Raw genomic sequence first — 21,261 nt, forward strand, 5'->3', positions numbered from 1 at the left:
GTGTCTTAACAGATAGGTGGAAGAGACTAAGAATCAAAGAGGATAATTAATACCTTTAACTTGACATTTTTCAGACATTAGTCTTTGACTCTGTAAGTAAGTGTGTTTATGACCCACATAATTGAGTCATAAAAGTCACTATGTTCCTTGAAGGAATACCAGGTGGAAATGCAGAGTAGAACAAGCTGGAAGAGAGGTGACTATCTAGGCATACCTCCTGCCACCAGATGGCTCCCTCACCCACTATTCCTGAGAACCTTAGGGTTTCAGACTTCCCTGAACTTCAGATTTCTGGCTATAATCCCTTGTGCCAACCTCCTTGAATTTCTCACCATTTCCACAATATGCCAGATATTTTCATGCTTCTATCTTTATTAGTTATAACTATATAACAAGTTATTTCTAAACTACCCAATAGTAAACATACATTATCTCATACCATTTTGGGTTGGTTTGTTTGTTTTTATGGTGCTGGGTATTAAACGTAGGGTTTTGCACATGCTAGGCAACACTCTACCCCTGAGCTAACACCCCCAAGCTCCTGTTTGGGGGTTTGGGGTGGTTTTGATTAAGCAACTGAGAGCAGCTTGGTGGGCAGTTTTGGCTCAGGGACTTTTCTGAGGTTCCTGTCAGATGTTGGCTAGGGCTGTGCTTGTTGGCAGGCTTGATGAGGCTGGAGCATTGATCCTTGCAAGCATTGGTCACATAGCTGACAGTTGATGCTGGCACTCTCATACTGTCAAGTTGGCAGAAGTTTCCAGTTCCTCTTTACTTGGGTCTCTCTAGATGGCTTTTTGAGTGTCCTCATGACATGTGGCTGATTCCCTCAGAGGAGCAACGCAAGAAGCTGAAAGTTGCTTTTTTTTTTTTTATGTAATTAGTTATGCAAGACTGAAAGTCTTTTGATCTATTCTCAAAAGTCACACAGCATCATTTCACTATCTATTGGTTTTGCAGATCAGTCCTAGTAAACGTGTGCAAATATTACACAGAACATGAATGCCAGGAGATGAGACCAACAGGGGCCATCCTGGAGGCATCTTGGAGGCTGGCTACTGGTGCTGCTGGCTCAGCTTGGGTACCTTTCCACCTCCACCTGACCAGCTCCCACTTACCTTTCACATCCACATTGAAGTCTGGCCCTTTGTGAAGCCCTCCCCAAGTAATTCTTCACTTCCTTCTCTGCATTTACATAGAATTCTGTTCCTTCTCTAGTAGACACCTATCATCCTTCATTCCCCACACTGTCCCCTGAGTTCCTGCAAGCACGGAGATGGAGACCAACACCCTGGCAGCTCCAGCTTCTATCAACTACAGAGCCCTGGCACGGAAGGTACTGAATGACTGTTTGAAAATGAATGAATAAAATAGAAAAGAATAAGTATAAGTGAGGACATGGAGAAATTGGAAGCTTTGTGCATTGTTGGTGAGAATGTAAAATAGTGCAACTGCTGTGGAAAAAATGGTATAGCAGTTCCTCAAAAAATTAAAAATAATATTACCATATGACTTAGTAATTTCACTTCAGGAATACCCAAAAGGATTGAAAACAGGGTTTCAAAGAGATGTTTATATGCCCATTTTTATAGCAGCATGTTCACACTAGTCAAAAATGGGTCTGGGCATGGTAGGACACGCCTGTAATCCCAGTGACTCAGGAGGCTGAGACAGGAGGATGCAAGCTCAAGACCAGCCTGGACAAAGTAGTAAGAACCTTCCTCAAAATAAAAAGAGCTAAGGATGTAGCTCAGTGGTAAAGCACCCTCAAGTTTGATCTCAAGTACAAAAAAAAAAAGAGGAAAGAAAGAAAAAGAAAGTGAAAGCAACCCAAGTGTTTATTCACAGATGAATGAATAAACAAAATGTAGTATATGCATACAAGGAATATTTTTCAGTCTTGTAAAGAAATTCTGACACATGCTACGACATGGATGAACCTAGGGAATATTATGCCAAATGAAATAAACCAGTCACCAAAGGACAGATATTATATGATTCCATTCCTCTGAGGTACCTAGAATAGTCGAATTCACCACAACAGAAAGGAGAGTGGTGGTTATCAGGGTCTGAAAGGAGAGGGAATGAAGAAGTATTATTTAATGGGTTCAGAATTTCAGTTTTACAAGAAGAGAAGAGTTCTGGAGGTGAATGTTGGTCATAGTTTCTCAACAATATGAAGGTACTTAATACCACTGAACTGTACACTTAAAAAATGGATAAGATGGCAGACTATATTGTACATTTTGCTACTATTTAAAAATTTTTAACTAATGAATGATAGACAAACAAAATGTAGTCTATCCATTTCAAAGGAATATTATGCATCATAAGAAGGAATGGAGTACTAATACATGCTCCAACATAGGCAAACCTTACAAACATTATGCTAAGTGAAAGAAATCAGATATAAAAAGGATTGAACTCCGGGTGCTCTACCATTGAGCTGTATCCCCAACCTTTTTAATTTTTTATTTTGAGACAGGGTCTTGCCAAGTTGCTTAGGGCCTTACTAAGTTGCTGAGGCTGGCCTCAAACTTTCAATTCTCCCAACTCAGCCTCTCAAGTTACTGGGATACTGCACCTGGCTTAGAGTCATTTATTCTACAATCACACTCATATGAAACACCCAGAATAAGTCAGTCCACAGAGACAAAGTAGATTAGTGGTTGCTGGAGACTGGAAAAGGAAAGAAATGGGAGTAACAACAGGTACAAGGTTTCTTTTGGGGATGATAAAGCTGTTCTGGAATTGGATAGTTGTGATGATCATACAACCTTGTGAATATACTAACAACCACTTGATTATACACATTAAAATAAAAATTGTAATGTGAAAATTTGTGTTATGTGAATTATATATTGTTTTAAAAGAATGAATGAAAAAAGTTTGGTATATATCTTCAGATTCTCTTTAATATTTAGATATCTCTAATATTTAAGCTTAATATTTAACCAACGTGTATTTTTGGATCAATAGTTTGCTGCCATTGCCCTTGAACAGTGTTCAATAAATACATCTTTATGTTCTTGTACCTGGGAAAGAGGGACTCATGAGTAACGAGTTTTCCAGCTGTGAGACAGTGAGTTGTTGGACAAACACAGCAAGGAAATGAATGTCTGCAGTTACACTCTTACTCAGCAGCTCTTGGCAGCCACCAAAACAACCATTCATCAAACACTGGCGCAAAAAAAGGTCTCACAGTATGAGGCAATGAAAAATCTCAGCAATAAAGCCTTGGGCCTCTCATGAAAGGAACAGTTAACTGTCCTCCGAAAAGCTTTCTTCCCACCCCATACACACACCATGGTGCAAAGTAGTTGCTGGGTCACAGCTGGCCAGCCAGGGACTACATTTGCTAGCCACCTTTGCATAGATTGGACTATGTCTCCCAAAAAAGTGAGTGGGAATGTTGAATGTCACTTTCAGACCAAGACATTTCAAGTCAGAAACTTATTTCTGCCTCTCTTTCTCCGCTTGCCCGCTCAGTACCAAAGGAATAGTGAAGCCACAAGGTGGAATGAGCCTGAGTCACTGAACCATCTCATAATGGAAAGTCTCCCACTACCAGGAACACACACAGTGAACGATTACCTGAGGAAGAAATAGATTTGTATATGAATAACAAATGGGCTACTGAAATGTTAGTATGTATTTGTTATAGCAGCTAGACATTAACATTCATTCATTTCACCAAATGTCTACATAGTAAGTGCATTTCTTGGACTATAAATAGCCTCAAATTCTTTCCTCAAAAAGACATTCTAGTGAGACAGACAACCTGAATAAATACACCACCAATGGAAGAGCAGTAGATGACCCACTAGAAACCTGAATAAACCAATTACCACTAAAGAAATTGCAAGAATTAAAAAGAAAATTAAAGATTAAAGATTTCATAAAACACATCAAAATTTCATAGACAAATTTTATCCACCAAAAAAATTATAGAGTTAAACTGTTGGAGAACATAGAACAAGATGCAATGTGTCTTAATTTCTCCTGAATTCAGAATTACCCTCCCTGATACAAAGGACAGGCAAGAAAACACACACACACACACACACACACACACACAATTTCACCTGAAACATAGTCAATTTTAAAATACTAAACCTATCACATGATTGAACCATTCCACTGCTAGGTATCTATCCAAGAGAAATTAAAGCAAGTCTACACAGACACTTGTACATGTATGTTCACAGCAGCTCTATCTGCAGTGACCAAAAATTCAAAATAATACATATGTCCATCAACTGGTTGACCAATAAACAAGCTATAGTATATCTATGTAGCAAATATACTCAATGATAAAAATGTCCTGTTGTTACCACAATATCATAAATGAATCTCAAAGTAATTAAGCTAGATATCATCGCCCTCAAAAAAAAAAAAAAAATACATGCCATACTTTCCGTATATATAAAAATCTAAAGACACAAAGTCATAGCAGCAGGTCAGTAACTGCCTGGGGCAGGGCGGGAGATGATGGGAAGGGAAAGACGTACAAAGGGCATAGGGAAACTTGAAGGCATTATAGTTATGTCCACGGCTGGAACGTGGTGATGATTTCCCCAATGTACATCTACCTCAAAGCTCATCACCTATACCTTTTAAATATGTGTGGTTAATGTACATGTATACCTAACAAATCAGTATTTTTAAAAAAAAGAAATATCCATGCAGCTACTTTACTTCTCTGAGCCTCACCTACAAAAGGGAGTTGTTATCTACATTGTTCATCTGTTGACTGGAGAATAAGAAGAAATAATGAATGTAAAAATTCTTGTGAACTTGGAGGCAGGCACCATGGTGCTCGCTGGTAACCCAACTATCCCGGAGGCTGAGGCAGAAGAATCGAATGTTCAAGGTCAGCCTAGGCAACTTAGTGAGACCAAGTCTCAAAATTAAAAAAAAAAAAAACAGAAAAGGGCTGGGGATGTAGCTCAGTAGGAGAGTGCTTGCCTAGAATATACAAGGAGGCCCTGGGTTCAATCGCCAGCACCAAAAAATAAATTTGTAAACTGTGAATAAGAGTACAGGGACATGGTGTAATTTTTATTACTCTTCATGCCATTATCAACAATAATGTCATTATCATCATTCTCATAGTCACTACAAAAATACTTCTTCATCTTGGTCTGATGCCACCCTACCACAAGTCATTTCAGTCCTAGTGTATGGACACAGTCCCCAAAGTGACAGGAGACTAAAGAAAGGCAATCAGGCATGGTGGAGCATGCCTGTAATCCCAGTGACTCTGGAGGCTGAGGAAGGAGGATCACAAGTTTCCCTGAACAACTTAGCAAGGCCCTAAGCAACTTAGCAAGACCCTGCCTCCAAATAAAAAATTAAAAGTGTTGGGAATGTGGCTCAGTGGTTAAGCATCCAGAAAGGAAGGAAGGAAGGAAGGAAGGAAGGAAGGAAGGAAGGAAGGAAGGAAGGAAGGGAGGGAGGGAGGAAGGAAGGAAGGAAGGAAGGAAGGAAGGAAGGAAGGAAGGAAGGAAGGAAGGAAGGAAGGGAGGAGGGAAGGAAGGAAGGAAGGAAGGAAGGGAGGAGGGAAGGAAGGAAGGAAGGGAGGAGAGAAGGAAGGAAGGAAGGAAAGGAGGGAAGGAAGGAAGGAAGAAAGAAAGAGGGAGAGAGGCAGACAGATTCAGGATTGCATGGAGTGCAACTTATCATTGGGAATGTATTGACAAGAAGTGGGGGCCTGGTGGCAGGGAGATCAACTAGATCCCCTTGATTTGCATCAGAAAAAGGCGAGTATTTATGGGTTAGGACAAAAGTGACTTCATCCTGGCTGGAATGCACCTAATTTATCTTAAGATAATATCAAAGAGTCAGGTATATCCCTGGAGTCAGGTCTGATTGTAAAACCCCACATGTGACTCAGATGGCTTTGTCTATTTAAGGAAAACCAGCTAGGGTTACTCAGGGGCAACCATGGTAGTTACGGACTCAAGGTGGCTGCAGTTGCATCAGGGCAAACCCATACACACTCCACACTAAGATCTCTGAGGTAGTTCATTCATTAGCTCAGAAAAAAGCAAACCCAGGGGACTGGAGTTGTAGCTCAGTGGTAGAGCACTTGCCTAGCATGTGTGGGGCACTGGGTTCCATCCTCAGCATCAGATAAAAATAGATAAATAAAATAAAGGTATTGTGTCCATCTATGACTTAAAAAAATAAAAATAAAAACCAAACCCATCAAGTTCATTAATTCCTAGAGAGATGGCTGAGAGGAGACAGTGACAAGCTGGTAAACACAACCAAGTTTACCAGAGAAGTGAAGAAAGTCATGTTGTGAAATGCCACACCAGATGCACACCAGCTAGGGAAGACAGGTTACTCGGGAAACACCTCCTTTGCCTGGATTAAATTTGGTTTGAAATCAATCATGGGAGAACTTGCAAACACACAAGGAGGGGAGTCTGTGAACTTTCCACTACTGACTGAGGCCAGTTCACCTCCCCAGATGGACAGGAACCCAAAAAAACTCAATGGAAATAGTAAGTCCTCTTTCCTGGCTGAAAGGAAGGGAGAAGGGGGCGCTGCTTGGAACCCAGAGACAGATAGGGGGCTACCAAAGGGAAGGAAAAGGAGGGTAGAGAGGGACTTCAGATTCTGGAGAGTAAAAGATAGATGACAATAATTTTGACACTTTTGTTCACCTTGTTAAGAACCTCAGTAAAGTAAGTAGGACATAAGAAAGCAGAGACGACATCAATGGGATTGAGGCATCAGTCTATGGCCGTTCAGACTGTCATTCCTCAGGTGGGTGAGAGAGCCTTCCGAGGTGGGACAAAAGGGAACTCACTTTTCTGACCATTACCTGTGACTGCGGGGCAGACACTGGGCTCAGCAGTTTATATAAATTACTCAGAAAATCCTCCCAAGGGTGTTGTTACACTGCTGAGAGCCGAACTGTGCTCACTAGACTCCCAGGCAGGCTGCTCCTTGTGCCCTTTCCACAGCTTAATGAGACTGTCACTAATACCCTCATTTGCTAAATGACGAAGCCAACACACAAAGAGATTTTGTCATTTGCCTCAGACCAGACAACTAACAAGAGATCGGTTCACCTCTGACGTCACAGGCTGAGCTCACCTAAGAATCTGAGCCAGTCTGCCAACTGCCTAGGAAACAAAAAAGGAACAGAACAGAGCACGTAGGAGACGAGTCAGGATAGTGAAAAGTGGAGGGTTCAGAATCCAAAAGTTCAGGGTCAACTCAAGTGGTCATATCTATGGCACAGAGCTGGAGAGGGAGGAGGGGCCGGGTGTAGGGGCCGTCTGCAGATTCTTCTCACATCTGGCAGAGGAACTGTCTCCAGGGAACTAGGGAGCTGCTGTCAGCACAGTGCGCTGAACTACGTAACTTTGTTGTGAACTGAGAAGAGAAAAGAGGCTGTAATTCCGATTTCTAATGGTATCACTTTCTTTAGAGGCTTTCCTTTCTGCCTTGGCTCAAAATGTAAATGTTGCAAAAACTCAAGACTATTTTCGAATGAACTCTTTGGGTACACTTTAACATGCAGGAGAATCATAAGTTCGAGGCCCGCCAGGGCAACTTAGCAGGATCCTGTCTCAAAATAAAACAAAAACTGCTGAGGATATAGCTTAGTGGTAGAGCACCCTTGGATTCAATCCCTAGTACCATCAAAGCAAAAACAAACAAACAAAATCACAAATTGTAGAAGAGTCTGAAAGTGTATGTGCCTCCTTATATGTTTGGTTAGTTATTTTTAAAAAAATGAGGAAGGAGGCAGGGGCAAGGTGGCACAGGCCTGTCATTCCAGCAACTCAGAGGTTAAGGCAGGAGGATCACAAGTTTGAGGCCAGCTCAGCAACTTAGCAAAACTCTGTCTCAAAATAGAAGACAAAAAGGGCTGGGGATATAGCTCAGTGATAAGTGTCCCTGGGTTCAACACCCGGTGAGATAAAAAAGGAGGAGGAGGAGAAGGAGGAGGAGGAAGGAAAAGTGGTTAACATGATTTTATCTCTATGATAGGACATTAGGATGATTGAATGAATTCTCTTTTTACTTTGTCCACTTCTGTTTAAATTTTTAATGGATATATATATATATATGATATTATTATGACCATACTGTATATTACTATTTTATTTTGCAAATAAACATTGTTAACAAACAAAATAATGTATAAATAAATCATGCTCACCAGACCTCTCTCACATACCTGCTCTTTCCTTTAAGCCTGTACATGTTAGTTTATTAATTTGCTTTCCCATCAGCCACCCTATCCCCACCCCCACAAAACAGGAGAAGTAGTGGATATAAATGAGCAAACCCTTGGGATTTCCTGAACTCAAAGGGGCTCATGATGTCCCTGAGAAGGAGTGTCTTATTTCAAAGTGCCTCCCACACATACATATTAAACAAACAAACAAATATCAGATTATGCCATTCCTAAACATTTGGTGTCCAGGAAGAAAACCCAAACTCCACCTAAGTTTCAGAGCCTGCCAAGGACTCCAGGGGTTTAAGAGAACATCTGTCTTACAGTCCATGTCCTGCCTCTAGCCAGGTGTTAAACTCTGAATAGAAAACCTTTTCCTTATGTAGACCTCCATTTCCTCTGTGGAAGGCTGAGTAACCATACTATTGGGAAGGTCAAATAAGATAATACAGGTAAAAAACAGTTTTCAATTACAAAATGTCCCAGCAAGCCAGGTAAAGACAAGCCGGAGGCAGGTTTTGCATAAAACTATGCCCATGTGGCACTGGGGATTAAACCAGGGACACTCGACCACTGAGTCACATCCCCAGCCCTTTTTTTAATTTTTGAGACAGAGTCTCACTGAGTTGCTGAGGCTGGCCTCAAACTTTCAATAATCATTCCTCAGCCTCCCAAGCCCCTGTTATTACAGACAAGCATCACCACATCCAGCGAACTGTGCTGCTTTTTATTTTTATTTGAAATTTGTAGATAGGAGAAGGAAGAGAAGAATAAGGGGGAGAATTCAGCAACTGGTGGCATTTCTCTCCCCCTTGAAATCTCAAACCAAAGCACAAAGAAGAGGGTGCGGAAGAGGATGAATGCGCACACACACACCACAGCATCAGATCTGTCAGCTGCTCCATCATGAACTTGAAGTTATTCCCAGTGAGTTTTGAGATCTGCCAGTAGCATCCTATTGTCTGGCTGCAGACATGCTCAGGGAATAAGGAGGAGCAGGTGAGGAAGCCTCTTACCTCTGCCCTGCACCCTTCCCAGGACATCTTGGTCAGCGGTCAACAGCCAGCTGGGCAGACAACTTTCTGGGAAATCAGGCACAGAGTAGGCACAGTGGTCTATAGGAAAAAACCAGCTTGTGCTCTAACAGTCTCCCACTGAACTCCAGATCAGCTGGAAGGCATTAGAGGAGTTGCTACTATACCCTGAACTTTGTTTTCCCCAGTAAGATGATGGGGTTGTACTGCCTGGCATAACAGGCAGTGGAGCTTGCAAACAGACACATTGAGAGCTGAGCCAATAGCCTTTGGAATTCCCTCCAGTCTCAGCCAGGAACAAACACAGTTTTCTTCCTTCTGGTTTCTGCCCTCAGGCAACCCCTGTGCCATGTTCTGAACTGCATGGGAAATCTTGTGAGCTTGGTTTCCCTTCCTTCCCAGAGGAAAGGGGAAGGCAGGGAGGCAGAGGGGAGGCAGCTGAAGGGCAGTGTGGCATGAGGACCTGGAGGGAGGCTGGAGGGACCAAGGAGCAAGGGTTACTGCAGAGTACCAAGACGGAAGACACAGATGCCAAGATCAGACAAACCAAACTTTATTCAGAAAAGCATATTAGTAACCACTGCTAAACTACTGAATGAGGCACACAGGTCCCCTCTCTTACCACCTTCATTTCTCCCACTCTCTCTCTTAGCCTTTATAGAACACTGTGGAAATCATCTCTTGGGTCCACAAGTACCCCCAGACTTTTGGGCTGTGAGCTGCCAGGAAGGTCTTGGGCTATTTCTGGAGTCTTGGAATCAAAGAGGGAGGACTATGTCACTACCGCCAGTATCCCAAAATTCTAAGCAAGATCAGGTGCCCATACCTAAGGTCTTGGAGGTGGGAGGGTAGATGTGGCAGCAGTCCTATAGATCCTTCTCACATCTCACTGGGACCATCGAGCCACTGGAAGCCAAGCAGAAAGGCACATCTAGAAGAGCCAGTGAACTCTGGAATGTTACAGGCACGTCTGGGTGGATAAGGCACCATGAAGGCCAAGATATCTGCTCCTGAGTGAGGTCACCTGGCCACAGGCAGGGCACTAGGACTGGGGGGCCCCGGAGGAGGTCCTGAGGGAGCTGGACCTGAGCTGAGCACACAACTTAGATGGCGATCTTTAAAAAGACCAAAGGAAGAGGAACCAAAGGTGGAACTAAAACCCACTGTTTAGGGTACAAGGTACAGAGCAAAGTTCCAGGGTCTGGAATCTTGTGCCCAAATCATGGCACAAAGAGAATCAGGAATTATCTGGGTTGGAGGCAAAAATAAACCTTAACCATCCTGATTTTTTCCACTGGATGGTGGGAAAGCAGCTGCTGGGCAGAAGCCATTCCCTCTTCCACCTGCTCCTTCTGTGGTGAAGCCTCTGAAACCATCTGCCAGTCAGGGCCAGCTTGGCCTTGCCAGCCAAGGCAGCAGGCTTGGGAGAGGTCAGCCTGACCAGCTCTAGCAATCTCCGCCAGCCTCAGCAACATGGAAACCTGCAACAGAAGAATGAAATCACTGGGCTTCCAAGGCATTCCAGGCGTCCTAGCAGCACCCACACCAGGCTCCAGCTATTACCATCTCTGGTTGGAGAGGAGGGAACAGTTACCCTTCCTTGAGACTCAACCTACCAAGAAATTAAGTACTCAGACCCATGGGGCTCGGGGTTCTGAGATTTCCCAGAGAGAAAAACAAGAATAAAACAACCACGATTTTCATGGATACTGAGAGTTTCAGTTTTGCAACATGAAAAAAGTTTTGGAGGTAGATGCGGGGGGACGACTGGACAAGGATGTCCAAATGCCACCCACTAAACTGTACACTTAAAATTGGTTAAAATGGTAAATTTTGTGTTATGAATATTTTACCACAATTTAGGAAAAAAAGGGTTTATTTGATGCTGGAGATTGAACCTAGGGACCTCATTCATGCTAAGCCCATGCTGTACCACTGAGCCACATACCCAACCCCAGAAAAAAATAAAGAAATGCTAAGCATTCCCAAGGCCCTGGATTTCACCCAAAATACTTCTACATAAATAAACAACCACATTAACAGTATCAAACTTGGTACAGTACTGGTGCTACTTAGTATAGTATAGAATGGCTGAAGAGGACACACTGTCAGGGTTCAAATGTGTGCTCCACCGCTCATCAGTGGGGAGATTTTGGACAGGTTATTTAACCTCTCTGGGGTTCATTTCCCTCATACAAAAAGTGAGAAGAGTTGGGCACAGTGGCACAGCCTATAATCCCAGTCACTCAGGAGGCTGAGGCAGGAGGATCACAAGTTCAAGGCTGGCTTCAGAAACTTAGTGAGGCCCTAAGCAATTTAGCAAGACCCTGTCTCAAAATAAAAAATAAAAAAGGGCTGGGGGCTGGGGATGTTGCTCAGTGGTTAAGCACCCCTAGGTTCAATCCTCAGTGCAAAAAAAAAAAAAAAAAAAGTGAGAATATTAGAACCCATTTCAATAGTATTACTAAGGGAATACTTGAATACATGTAAAATACCTCAAGCAGCACCAGTCACATTGTAGGGCTACATTAAGGGATATGTAAAACTTACATACTCGCTCTATACCCCCATCTGAACTGCCACCTTCCCAAGCACAGCAAAGAAACCCAACACCTCTGTGTCTAAGCTTTAAAAACAAGCTCACTGGGTCTAGGGATATAACTCAGTGGTAGAGTGCGTGTCTAGCATACCTGAGGGCCTGGGTTTCATTCCCAATCCATGGCCTACCCTATTCTGGTTTCTAATCCAGAAAAGGTTGAACTTTTTCAAACAGCAGACCTTTGAAGGATTTAGTAAAAAGTTTGAATTGTTCCAACTCTATAGACAGTGTGGTTATTACTGTCTTTCATCCAACCTGTTCTGAATAAAAACCCTTTAACTTTTGGAAAAGGAGGAGGTTCTATGCTTAGTATTTAAAGGCCTAAGCTCCCTTCCAGAAAACCAAGAACTATCCTACCTGGCCAGTTGTTTGCCCGCTCCAGAGATATTTCTTCTCTTTGGTGAGCAGGGCCCACCCTGCCAGCTGCTCAGTCAGTGCCAGGATCTTACAGGTGACAGTCCTTTTAACTGGAAAACCATCTGGATAACCTTGGCTTCATTTTTCCAACAGTGTAAAGGAATGTTCAAGTTTACCAGTTCTCATGTCTCTGGCTGACCAGAGGCAGCTAACTCCTTCCCTTCCTCACTGCACTGGGCATCCCCCTGCTGGCAAGATTCTCTGGAGGGGGGGCTTCCTAAATCTTTGATGGGTCAGAGCCATGGAAATAAATGAGAATTGTGTCAGCACAGGGCTGCCTGAAACTTTAAGGTGACAAATGCCTGCTCAGGCCCAGAAGTAGTTAACACAGTAAACTGAATTTCTGTACTGGGGTTTCTTGTGCTGGGGAACATCTCAGAGTCCTTGCTACAAGTTAATTAGCATTGTGAACCTCCAACATGGGGAAACAGCACCACTAACAAACCCATTTGACCTCAAAACCCTCTTTTAGAGGTAGTTCTTAGAACCAGGCTTCCTGGGACATCTGCTTCAGTAAACAGCGTTGGACCGTCGGTGGGAAGACCAGATTCTAATTTTATATTGGCTGTTCCCAAGAGCAGGCTCTGGGTCGCGTCTTGTAAAAAGCAGGGGTGGGCCTCACCCTAACATTCCTGATGATCTTGTGGGATCCATAATGCAAACATTGAGCGATGGGGCAGAGCAGAAGCCTGTGAGTGAAGTCCTCAAAAGAATTGTCACTGTGAGGCCAAGGAAGTTAGTGTGTTTGGGGCCCGGCCTGCTCGAACCAGAGGATAAAGGCGGAGGAGGCAGAGCCTAGAGAAGCCTCAGAGGTGTAAGGGTACAGTTCACTGGCCTTTCCTCTTCATCCCCGCCTCTCAGACTGGCCCCAGGACATGGAAGCACCGAGGGATGGGCAGGGAGGGGCTGCGGCAGATTCCTGCACATTCCCAGATGAAAACCAAACTTGTCACTCATCTCAGGACCAGCTGAGGCCTGTATCCAGCTCCATCCGCGGCTGCCTGCAAGCCTTTTACAACACCCAAGCCTGAAAGAGGGGCCCGGAAAGGGGGTGCTCTTCCGACCACGGGGAGGGAGAGAAGGGGCAGTGGTGCAGCCCAAAGACTGGTTCCAATTTAGGAGCCTCCCCCGGATCTACGCGGCGCCTGTCCACGTCTTGCTGTCTGCAGGGATGGGAAAGAGGAACAGCTAAGTTTCGCCTCTGGGGGGCCCATCTGAGGGTGTGCATCCGCTCCTCGTATAGCAGCGCTGGAGACCGAGGGTGCGTCTGGCACAGCTTTCCGGACTCCGGGCTGCGGTGCTTCTGTCAGGAGGGAACTGCAAGTCTGGGGTCCGGGGCGCGGGCGGCAGTGGAAATGCAGGGCAAGGGAGGTTGCCAGGGTGCATCCGCGCTGGGCGGCGACGGCGACGGCTGGAAAGACTCCGGAGGGTCCCCCCTGCCGATCCGGGCCGTGGAGAGCGCGGGCAGCCTCACACCACCTCCTGCTTGCCCTGGTAGCGACGGCAGCAGCCGTAGAGCGCCGAGAGCAGGTAGAGGCCGAGGCAGAGGCCGCCGCAGACGGCAGCCGCCAGGAAGGCGTGGTAGGCGCAGGGCAGTGGATAATCTTTGAGGTTGCAGTAGCTGTGGCGCTGCGTCTGGTCGATCATGATGCCCGTCGCGGCGCCGTAGAGCGCGGCCGCCAGCAGATCATGAGCCACGTTGACCACCAGCCAGCGCGAGCCTAGCACGGGCACCACCTCGTGCTTGCCCAGGAGCGTGATGAAATAGAGGCCCAGGGTCAGCAGCCAGAAAAGCACCGACACGAAAAGCGCGAAGTGCACCGGGCCCTGGTACTTGCTAGTGGCGATGGTGATCCAGAAGGCGGCGCCGGCCAGCAGCTGCAGTAGCCGCAGCACGCCCAGCGGGCCGCGCAAGAAAGGCCGCTGCAGGCTCACCGCTCCGCGGGCAGCGCGCGCCTGGGGCGGCGGCTGGCGCGGGGGCGGCGGGACCATGGCCCCCGGGCGCGGCTGCGGCGGTGGCGGCGCTCCGAGCAGCGGAATGGCGGCGTCTTGCTCGCCGGGGCCGCCCAGCAGAGGTGCCCGCTGCGCCCGCCGCGGCCTTCGCGCCTGGCTTCCCTCCTAGTCCTCTCTGCTTCTCCTCTTCACCCCACCCTTCCTCCCCTCTCTTCTCCCTCCAGCCCTCCTTTCTCTCTCTCTCTCCACCCTCCTACCCGCCCTTTTCCCTTCCCCTCGAAGGTCTCCACCCCCACTCGCTCCTCCCGGCTTCCTGCCATCGCTCTTTCCGTCTGGCTTTCCACCCTGGCGCCCCCCTTTCCCACTCCGCGCCAGACTCCGGCCTTGGATTCCTGCATCCTCGGGACAGGGCGGAGTGCCCCGGCGCCCCCTAGCTCGCCGCGGGCCTTCCGCCCTACCCGCCCGCGCTGCTGGGCCAAGTTTGCCACATCGGGGGCCGCCCCTACTCGCTCTGCCTCCGGGCTCAGGCCCAGCCTCGAAGGGAATCCTATTTAATGAGAGTTCTCCCAGCCTCTGGCTGGGCCCCCTTTCGCCTTCCTCCTGTCGTAGACCCCTCTGCCGTCTACCGGCCCTACATGAGCGCCGAAAAGCCATGCTTGTCCTCAACTGACAGCCGTCTGTTATAACCTGCCCCTACCCACAGCAAACTCATCCTGTCCAAAGCTGGGCTGGGACTGTTTCTCCATGGAGTTCCCCTGGTCATAGAAAGGTACCATCTCCCATCAGATGCCCCACTACCCCACCCGCAGGGCACAAAGCATATAACCCTGCCCCTTTTCCTCTGACCCCTCACTAGCCATCTTCTCACTTTGCCTGGAATAAAAATATACCACCCGACATTGCCCAGACACAAACCCAGGTCCAAGAGACAAGACAGCCCTCATGCTTAACTCATCCTCCTCCAAAATGCCTGTAACAGGGCCCAGTGATGCTGTGCATCATTGTTACTGCTGTGCTTAGGTTTTACCTGCAGTCTCATTTAAACCTAGAAACAATTCAATAGATATAAACAACTATTTCCTTCAGTTTACTGATAGCAAAAGGAAGTGTGGAGGGGTTCACACCAGCACACTGGTGATTACTGCTGGTCTCTTTTCTACCCCTTCAGACAAAACTTTGGATTATTAGGCAACTTTCTAAAACAGACCTTGTTCATTACAGTGCTTTCCACACTGACCACAGAATAGAGCTGTATCTCTTCTCTATGGCATATTTCACAATCTGTCCCCAATTAACTTCTAACTTCCTGATTTTTCTCTTCCTTCCCATATCTGCTCCCACCTGGAATGTTGAACCCACCAATTCTCTTATTTCTCAAACAAGCTCAGAATGCTCTTCCTTCCCAGAACCCACTTGGCAAATGCCTATGTACCCTGCAATGCCCAGTTAAATGCTGCCAGCTTTGGTTCTAACCTCCCAGGCTGTTGATTATTTGCTCTTCTACCTCCTTTTGGACCTTCCCTCCACTGTAGTTTTGAGTCTGCGACATCATAAGCATTGGTTATCATGTCTTATTCATCTCTGCCTCCTCCTGGCACAGAGGGGGTCCTCCAGTAAATACAAGTGGAGTTGAGGCTGAATGACTGCAGAAACAGCAAGAAAACTGAGAGGGCCCCTCTTACCCTGGGAACCGTGCCTGCATCAGACCTCCAGCTGATCCTATACTGTAGAACTAGTCCTTTATCTCCTGGTTATGAGATGCTCCCTGGCCTGGCTGAGCAGTTCCCTTTTCCAGCAGCCTGACTCCCTTCTAGGGGGAAAATTCAGCGTGGCTTCTCAGGGGGCTAACACCTGTCATTGCCATCTTAGACCACATGCAAGTATGCGGGAAAGCTCTACATGCATATGTTAAATGAACAAATGGGGATATATAACACCCATATCTAGTAAGCCAACATGGCAAGGAGGCTCAGGGTACAGGCCCTGGCGTCAGACTACCTGGCTATGTATCATTGCTTCACTACTCCCAAGTGCAGAAGCCTGGAGGAGGGGCTACATATAACCTCTTTGTGCCTCAGTTTCCTTATCTGTAATTTTTTTTTTACTCATCTAGTAGATATTGAGCACTTATTAAGTGCTGGACCATGTTTTAGGGACTGGGGATACAAAATATATGTGTGATTTTCATCAGCTGAATGCTTACGGTATATGCTCGGCTCCATGACAAGCACTTTATTTTCATGGTTCTCTTGGATTCTATCAACACTACAAAATGTTATTAGCTCTAAATTGCTGATAGGGAATGCAGAGTTTAGGGGCCTGAAGAAGTTGACCATGTTCACAAAGTTGGGGTGACAGTTTAAGCAGAAGCCCAGGTGGAGCTGACTCCATGTCTGCATCTAGGTACTTTTACATATTTCCCATACTGTCTTCTCAGCTATCCTCACAGACACCCAGAGAAAGTTTAGTGATTTGCTCAAAGAAACATGACGTGCAAGTGGCAGTGTTGGAACTCAAACTAAGGTCTTCCAATCTCAGTTTTGGGATTTCTCCCTCAGCATCCCTTATCACCTCAGGAAGGGCATCCTCAGTGCTCTCTGGATGCCCATCTTGACTAGGCCTGAGGCTTGGATGGGCAACTAGGGGCTGCATCTGGATGCTGGATTTCTGTGAGCAGAGGGACCTAAAGGACCTAAAGGGGATCAAACAGAATAAGGAGGCTAAAGGGAATGCCTTTCTTAAAAAAGGCATCTGGAGCTGTGTGGGTCAGGGCGCCACCTGGTGGGCATAAGCTTTCAGCCTCGGGAGTCAAGTTTGGCTCCTTACAAGGAAGAACCCTGCAGTGGCTTTGGGGTGATATTTTTAGCGTTTGGAATTCTGAAAGCATTCCAAGGAGCAGTGGAGGACTCTCTGGAAAAGTGTAACCATGCAAAAGGATCTTGATTCCATCCAGATCAACAAATCTGGTTTAAGCACCTGCTGGATGCAGACTCCTGGATGTGAAAAGCAGGAACAAAGAGGACATCTCCTGCCTGCAAGTGTTGGTGGTTTGCTGGAAGCAGAGGGACAGTTGCGGACACAAAAGAGGCCTAAATCAGGATTACAAAGAAAATACAAAAGGGAAGGAGAAAGAACTACGAGGGGAAGGTTGGGGAATCTCCAGGCACAAGGTGTCACTGGAGGTAGGACAGATTGTGGACAAGTACATGAGGGAAATAGAATTGTTGGGAGTGGCAATCCCCACGGGTCCTGAGCTCCCTCTGTTATCTCTGGGTATGCCAAGAATACAAGGGCATGATCTCTGCTCAGTCATTCCTTAGGGTTGTCTTGCAGCCAGCAGCCTTGAGAGATGAAGGAATGTCTTCCTCACAAGCAGCAGGCTTGCTTACAACAGGAATACTGATGGTATGGAAGCCATGGGGATTCCAAAACTCAGTACTCCTCAGCTGGGTTCCAATGCATGCATGATGTCCATCTGGGACTCCCTGTGTTGCCTTGTGAAGGCCAAGGACAAAGGGAAAAGACCTAACTAGGATTCCCATGTTGCTTTGCCTCTGACTTAGGAATCCCATGTCTATGAAACTGCACCAGATTAGATTATTTGTCAGGGGAGTGGAATCTCAGACTCTGTCAGGTGTTCTAGGTAGAGGGAACCAAGGAAACAAGAGCAGAGCCAGACTGCTCAGGGGACAAGTGGTATTGCTATCTCTACAGCAATGATTGCTATCTCAGGGCAATGATTCTAATATGGCCAGAAAGGAAGGTCAGAAGTAGGCAGGCAAGGAGGAGCATGTTGCCTACCCTGAGGTCTGATGATCATTCTGTTCTGTCTTTAGTCTCTGGGTACTGTAAAAAAGTATTGCATTTATGGCTTCAACTCACATTTGTTTAATACTTATTATGTGTCAGATTCCAGGCAAAACATGCACCAAGAAAGCAGGCGGGTACCAGGACCTGCAAAATCCTGCCTCGACTCTTAAAACTAAATTACCATATAAACATTCCCTGGACAGGCGGTGATGCACACCTGTAATCCCAGAGATTTGGGAGCTGAGGCAGGAGTATCACAAGTTTGAGGCCAAACTGGGCAACTTAGTGAGAGCCTGTCTCAAATGAAAATTAAAAAGGGCTGGGGATGAAGCACAGTGGTAAAGGACCCCTGGGTTCCATGTCCAATACTGGGGGGATGGAGATGTGAATATGGAGTGTCCCCCCAACATTGATTTTCTTTCTGATGCCAAGAAATCTCCCCTGAACCTAGACAGGTAGAGTAGAACACTGTTGTCATGATTCAAACAGATCAAGGATCACAGAAGCCACTAGAGACTCAAAAAAACCTGGCCTGACCCAAGTAGCCAAGAGCATGGCATTCAGGGCCCAAGAGAAGCAACAGGAATCTTCAGTGGAGCTGCACTGCTTTGCCAGGCTCACCTCCCCATGGTGGCCTTCTCCCGCCCTACACTGCTTGGCCCCTGTTGGAGTAGCAGTTCTAGATAAGTAGATTTATACTATAAGGCCCAGCTGCCACCTCCCCTGCTCCACTTCTGACCAAAGCTGGGCCTATTGGAATCCTTTTCCTGGAATTTAGCTAAATAGTCATTCCCCAGGGGAACTAGTGCAGAGGCAGCCAAAGCCAGTGCATAAGGCAAATCTGTGGGGAGCAGAGGAAGCTAGTGTGAAAGAGGAAGGGACAGTGTATTCATCAGTGTTCTCCAGAGAAACAGAGCCAGAGGGTGGAGGGAGAGGGGAGGGGATCAGGAGGGAAAAAGAGAGATAGATTGTAAGAAATTAGCTCACACAATTATGGAGACTGGCAAGCCCCAAGATCTACAGTGGGCAAGCTGGAGCCCAGGAGAGCCAACATTATAGTTCCAGTCCAAAGATTGGCAGTCTCTAGACCAGGGAACCACCAATGTTTCATTTCAAGTCTCAAGACAGGAAAAAAAAACTCATCCCCGCCTGAAGGCAGTCAGGCAGGAAAAGTCTTCCTGCTAATAGGAAGATCATCCCTTTTGATCTATCAGGACTTTGACTGATTACATGAGACTCACCCACACTGGGGAAGGCCATCTGTTTTACTCAGTCTATCAATTCATGTGTTCATCTCATCCAATAGCATCTGTCATCTTAGTCCATTTTTTGTTGGTATAATAGAACCCTTGAGATTGGGTAATTTATAAAGGAAGGAGGTTTTGCTGGGCAGTGTGGCACACACCTATAATCCCAGTGGCTCAGGAGGCTGAGGCAGGAGGATCATGAATTCAAAGCCAGCCTCAGCAATTTAGCAGGGCCCTAAGCAACTCAGTGAGACCCTGTCTCTAAATAAAATACAAAAAAAAAAAAAAAGGGCTAGGGATGTGACTCAGTGGTTAAGCTCCCCTGGGTTTAATCCCTGGTACCAAAATATTTTTTTAAAAAGGAGATTTATTTTGGTTCATAGTTCTAGAGGCTGGGAAGTCCAAGATTGAGTGACTGCATCTGGTGAAGGCTTTTTCCTACTTCAACTCATGGAAGAAAAACAGAAGTGGAAGCAGATGCTTATGAAAGAGGTACAACATGGGGGTGGTCTTGCTTTATAACAACCTGCTCTCCCAGGAACTGATATAGTACTGTGCATGAGAGCTCACTTCTGTGGGACAGGCAGAAAACCCACTTACCAGATCACCAACAGGAGGACATCTTTCAACAACACCACCATGGTGACCAGGGGTGATTCCAACATCAGCTTTGAAGGAAAATGATCATATTCAAATCATAGTACCCAGGATAATGTTAAGCCAAATATCTAGGCACCCTGTGATCTGGTCAAATTGACACATAAAATTAACAACAGATGTGGTGATGCCTGCCTGTCATCCCAGGGACTCTGAGACAGGAGGATTGCAAGTTTGAGGCCAGCCTCTGCAATTTAGTCTCAAAAAATAAAAATAAAAAGGGCTGGGGATGTAGCTTAGCGGTAGAGGACTCTGGTTTTGATCCTCTGTAACACACACACACACACACACACACACACTAACCTTCACAGACAATAAGAGATGGACAACAGTTGCCCATGACTTACAGCAGGTCACTCATCTGGACTTCATTTCTGTGTAGCTTTCCAGCATTGTCTCTGGCCACTTTGGTACTTGAGCTAATTTATAGATTACTGTACCTTACAATGACCCTGTGAGTAAGCAGTTCGCTGAATCCTAGTTGAATCCAGTAGTGGATTTAAAATTCTTTGACTCTCATCTCATCAAGATGTTGGGTCTTTGTCCCCTTCCAGTGAACCTGGGTGGGCTTGTGACTCAATTGTAACTAGTGAGATGGCAGAAGCAACACTGAGGACTTCTAGTCTATGTCAAAAAGGAAAGGCAGCTGTCTTGTTTGATAGAACTCACACATGAGCTCTGAACTACCATAGAAGAAGTTTCACTACTCTGAGGCCACCATGGTCCAGGTCACACCAAGAAGCCACTGACATGCTTCAGTCAGCAGTTCTGGTCTTCGAATTTCCCCAGTCCGAGCCCAGATGTAGAAGGAATGAGCTTTCAAATGATTTTGGCTCCGGGCAGAAACAGCCACTCCTGCTGTGCTCCATCTGAATTCCTGTGTATTAAGCATACTTTTTAATGTTTTCTGCATTTTATGATGCCTTGACACCCAGGGGCCTAGCAGAATAAAAAAGGGGAGGCCTCTTGTAGGGTTAGCTAATTCTTAGAGAACAAACGCTGCAGGGAACCTGGTGCTGGAGAAGCACAGCGCAGGAGCAGGGCCTGGAGAAGCAAGGCAGCTGCCTGCTGGAACCGGAAGAGGGGTGCCCGAACCAAGGAGAGAAACCCCTGCCTCCCACCGCATCTTGCCTGTTCTCTCTGCTGACAAAGTTGAGCTTTGTGTCAGTTGGAAAAGGAAAAAAACATTTATGGGCTTATTTCTGCTATCATAGAGCATAAGGGTCGATTTGTTGCTGAGAGGTGATAAATTGATAACTGGCATAGGCAGCCCATCTGGAGAGTTGGTTTCCATACACACTCTTCCATATACACTTGAACTTACATACAACAGTGAAAGAACCC

General features: G+C 46.1%; 1 protein-coding gene and 2 long non-coding RNA genes across 4 annotated transcripts in view; 1 reads left to right on the forward strand and 2 right to left on the reverse strand.

Annotated features, from left to right (window-relative positions):
- The first annotated feature begins 461 nt into the window (after nt 1–461).
- Nucleotides 462–10,485, forward strand: LOC306660367. The gene is made up of 2 exons (XR_013763604.1): nt 462–1,333; nt 8,951–10,485. It is a non-coding gene; the product is annotated as an uncharacterized lncRNA (long non-coding RNA).
- Nucleotides 9,772–14,396, reverse strand: MARVELD1 (MARVEL domain containing 1). The gene is made up of 2 exons (XM_079138526.1): nt 12,191–14,396; nt 9,772–10,715 (listed from the first exon to the last, which is right to left on the reverse strand). The coding sequence occupies exon 1, from the start codon at nt 14,240–14,242 to the stop codon at nt 13,721–13,723; it is 522 nt and encodes a 173-aa protein (XP_078994652.1). The 5' UTR covers nt 14,243–14,396; the 3' UTR covers nt 9,772–10,715; nt 12,191–13,720.
- A 5,556-nt stretch (nt 14,397–19,952) lies between these two features.
- LOC306660366 overlaps nt 19,953–21,261 on the reverse strand; it is a 28,453-nt gene continuing 27,144 nt past the window's right edge. For both annotated transcript variants that reach the window (XR_013763602.1, XR_013763603.1), the window contains exon 4: nt 19,953–20,794. This is a non-coding gene — a long non-coding RNA (uncharacterized lncRNA). The remainder of the gene's footprint in view (nt 20,795–21,261) is intronic.

This window comes from Sciurus vulgaris (assembly GCF_902686455.1).
Source record: "Sciurus vulgaris genome assembly, chromosome: 4".
Lineage (NCBI taxonomy): Eukaryota > Metazoa > Chordata > Mammalia > Rodentia > Sciuridae > Sciurus > Sciurus vulgaris.